We start from the raw sequence: 4118 nt of genomic DNA on the forward strand, positions 1-4118 counted from the left end.
TGTATATAAGTTATGACTGTAGCTTCAAGTTGGGGTTCTAATAACATGAACAAGCCACTTAAGTTTTGTTCTCAGGGCTTATGTCACTAGAATCTCTTTATGGAATTACAGCCTTGTACAGGAGTTCGGGGGACATTATTGTTTATATTAAAGCTATCATTCCAGGCATTTACCATGGATCCAAGAACATTTGCCCCACCAATCTGGAATGAATCACCTGGAAGAAGAGTATATTAAAAGCTACAGCAAGATGTAGGTAGCAAAATTCTCAGAATTTTGGATCACCCTAGATATAAGACAGCAGTCTGAAAATGTTTTAGATCCCTTCCTTAAATGTTGAAGTATATTTGCCACGATCTGTAAATTGGAAGTTCCAGTACACTAATGGTGCATAGAATTTCCATGCTTCGTTACACTTTCCTGAGAGTAAAGCAATTAGAATAAACCTTAATCCTAGGAACAAAGTTAATTTTTTGCATTTTAAACTTTTGGGCTATTCCCTGACACTCTATATATGTAAATTGGATTGCTAAACATTGTCATTTGAGCAAAAAGAACTATTTTAAGCTATTGATTTTTTTTATTAAAACCCATAATAAACAGACCTAAAAAAAAAAAAAATCACACTAACAAAATAAACTAAATATGAAAAGTTGCATTGAAAGGGCATGTTACATTATTCTTAACAGGACCATGTAGAAACATTCCAATGGCAGTGTTATCAAAATAAAACAAAATTACATTAAAAAGACCCCACAGCCTGGTCACACTTGGGACCTTACCTGTAACTTTGGCTGGTAGGGGTCTTTACTCTTGTACTACATGGCTCATTTACATCAGACATCATATTTGTATACCCTGAGAAATCTGACACTGAAGTCCTTATTCTATGGTCCACTTCTCCATTAGAGTTAGTGATAAAAGTCATTGGCACCCTGCTACCCAATTTAAATTGAGAACCAAACGCTTGTGCAAAGTTCTCAATCTGGTATGTTGCTCTAGGCTCTACATCCTTCTGGGGATCTATCTGGCTAGCTAACTCCTGAGGTGGAATCTGAAAGCTTGTTGAAGATTCTAAATTTTTCTGTTCCTTCTGGCTACTCAATTTCTGAGATGTAGACTGGTAGTTTGATGAAGTCTCTAAATTTTTCTGTGAATCTATCAGATCATCCAGCTCTTGAGAAGGAGTCAACTGTTGATGAGTAGCCTCCAAAGCAGATAAATAAAAACCTGGTTGAGATCCAAGCAACATCCCAAAAGGAGGCTTTGGCAATGCAGTTGGCAACACTGAGGTAACAGACTGGCTGAAGCCACACTCAAGAGGAGATGTAGTGTATATCTGTTTGTCTTGAAACAAACTGTGGTTATGGAGAGTTGAAGACAAACTAACAAACTGGAAACTGGGTCCAAAAGCAAAACCAGTGCTATTGGTCGTTCTTTCAAAAGCTTGTTGGAGGTATTTAGAGTATTCTTGCAACATGCTTGCCTTATCATTTGAAGCTGTTTGAGAGTTTGGGCTCAAATTTTCTTCTTGAACCATCTCTGAATGTTCTCCCGAGGTGTGCAAGTCTACACGTTGTTCAGTTATACTGAAAGGATCTTCCTTCTGGCCTTCTGACTTGTGAGAGTACTGGTCCAAGAGACTCTGCAAGACTTCATCAGGAATTCCAGACTTGTCATGGCAAGACTTCATTTCAGTATTTAGAGATGTTGAATCAATAAGAGATAATGGGGCTTCATTATCCATAACGCTGACACCTGCAGACTGGATGACAGACTGTTGGGAGGCCATATGTCCAACATTTATAGAAAAGGCACTGTTACTGCTGGCAGTTTGTAAATATCTTCTTTTCTTTGAAAATTGCATGGCATCATCATAATTGCTACTTATTTGACCTGGTTTTCCACCTGCATTTTGGAGAAGACCAATAGCTTCTACACCAGTATTGGTTACTATACCAAGAGAGCCACTTTGTTTCCCAGGCAATGGCTTTTGCCCAATAATATCTGGTAATGGTGACACAAAATTAAGGTAACTTTTGTCTGCATTTTTTCTGTTTCCTTTTTTGAAGACCAACTTTGGCACCTTTTTTTGTAATTCTTCCATGCCAGCACCAACTAAGCTACCACTGGAAGACACAACAGGAATCTCTACTGCATAATTCTGCATGGTCATATTACTTGCAACTTGTGATTCAGTTACTTTATTACTAGACTTATGTCCTTTGTTTTCAATGGATATACTTTTTGTTTTACTTTTTCTCCTTGAAGAACTTGTACTTCCCTGAGACAACACAGCCAGGCTCCCCATGTTATGATTTGATGATCCAGGTTCCATTCCAGCACCTGCTTTACCTATGGCTTCACCGCATGTTCGTCTGTGCTTCAACAGTCTATCAGTCCTTGAAAAATACTGCTGACAAGTGTCACATTTGTATGGCTTTTCTCCACTATGTGTTCTCTTGTGTCTCTCCATATGGTACTTCTGGATGAATTTCATGCTGCACTGGTCACATCCAAATGGCTTCTCCCTACTGTGGATCTTCTCGTGTCTCTGGAGCAAGTACTTCTGGATGAAACCCATGCTGCACTGGCTGCACTGGAAAGGCCTTTCCCCAGTGTGAATGAGCACATGTCTGCGCAAGTGATAGGAGCTCCTGAAGGCAGCGCTGCAGTGTTCACAGACATGAGGTTTCTGACTTGAGGACAAGATGGCAGCTTCTGCGTCTCCCACCAGTGGGGGTTTGGATGAGGCGCTCTGCTTGCGCTTGGCTTTGATTCCCTGAGATTCTGGCTTTGGCCTCTTTGCCTTCTTGCCATGGGTGTCGTGCTTTGGCTCATCGGAGCCCCCAGGGGTGCTCTCGCTCCTGCCGCTCAGTAACAGGTCCCGGTGGGGATGGTGGTGCAGGTGGTGGAGGAGGCTTAGGTCCTGAATCACACTCTGGCTGGCTCCTTCCCCACTGCCACTGCCCAGGGCTGGGTGCCTCTCCTCCCCAGCCCCTCCAAATAGCCCCCCATAGTGCTGCTGCTGTTCCTCTTCGCTGGGTTTCTCCTGCTTGATGCTCACCAGCGACTGGAGGAAGCCCCAGTGGCTCCTCTGCGAGGAAGAGGAAGGGAAAGCCCCAGCCGGCTCCTTCTTGAAAGTCACGTCCTGAGGCGGGGGCGGCGCGGGAGGCTCGGCCGCCGCAGAGGAGGAGGCGGAGGCGCCGGCGGCGGAGGGGGGCGGCGGCAAGACGCACTGCGAGGGGTGCTGGGCCGCCGGCGGGGGCGCGGCCGCCCGAGTGAAGCTGGTGACCGGCGGGAGCCGGTGGTTGAACATGACCATGCTGGGGGGGAAGGTGGGCTCCATGGCCGCCGCCCTCTTGCTGCCGCCACCGAGGAAGCCGCTGCCGAGTTTCATCCCCCAGGAAGCCGGGCCGGGGAGGAGGCGCGGCCCAGAGGGGCTGCGGGACCCGCCGCTCGCCCGCAGCCGGACGCCGCTCGCTCAGGGTGCTGCTCAGCGCCGGTTCACCGAGCCGGCCCCGCCCGGGCGCATCGTCACCGCCCCACCCGCGCCGACGGGCAGCACCCGGCCCTGGCTGCACTTACGGCTCCCGCCGCCGCCTCCAGTCAAAAATAACGCCGCGTCCGCTCCACAATGGAATTAGCAGCCCCCGAGCGCGACACTGCGCATGTGCGGCGCGCGGCATGCTGGGAACGACCCAGTCAAGAGGGCCGCGCTGGGCGGGCAGCGCTCGGCAGCCAGTGCGCAGGCGTAACAGAACCCCACCACCCTGCCCCCCTTCGCACCCATCAGCCATCTCTGCCCTGCAGCCCCTCAGGCCGCCTGGGCTGCGCCCGGGGGCAGAGGCCGAGGGGGAGGGGATTGCACCTCGTTGCTGGGGGAGGCCCGGGTGCAGCTGCCCTCCCTGGGCTCGCGGAGTGACACAGAGCGGGGCAGGGGTTGCCGTTGCCCCAGCCCTGCTCTGCAGCCAGTACGGGTAACGGACTGGGCGCTCGCCGTGGCCACACGCAGCCGGGTGCCACCCTCCAGAGCACGCGGTCCTGCACCTGTGCGTCGCCGCCGGCGCTGGTCCCAGCGCGAGCCCGCAGGCTGCGCTTCGCAGTGCAGGGAGCCG

General features: G+C 50.1%; 1 protein-coding gene across 1 annotated transcript; it reads right to left on the bottom strand.

The window, feature by feature from the left end:
• Nucleotides 1-560: 560 nt before the first annotated feature.
• On the bottom strand, nucleotides 561-3708 carry ZNF281 (zinc finger protein 281). Its single transcript, XM_073356778.2, has one exon. It carries the CDS (start codon nucleotides 3398-3400, stop codon nucleotides 779-781), a length of 2622 nt encoding a protein of 873 aa, XP_073212879.1. The 5' UTR covers nucleotides 3401-3708; the 3' UTR covers nucleotides 561-778.
• Nucleotides 3709-4118: the final 410 nt, after the last annotated feature.

The sequence above is a fragment of the Lepidochelys kempii genome, chromosome 8 (assembly GCF_965140285.1).
Source record: "Lepidochelys kempii isolate rLepKem1 chromosome 8, rLepKem1.hap1, whole genome shotgun sequence".
Classification (NCBI taxonomy): domain Eukaryota; kingdom Metazoa; phylum Chordata; order Testudines; family Cheloniidae; genus Lepidochelys; species Lepidochelys kempii.

Bases quoted from the DNA above. Each gene is read 5' to 3' on its own strand.
- ZNF281 (XM_073356778.2), bottom strand. From the start codon at position 3,400: ATGAAACTCGGCAGCGGCTTCCTCGGTGGCGGCAGCAAGAGGGCGGCG.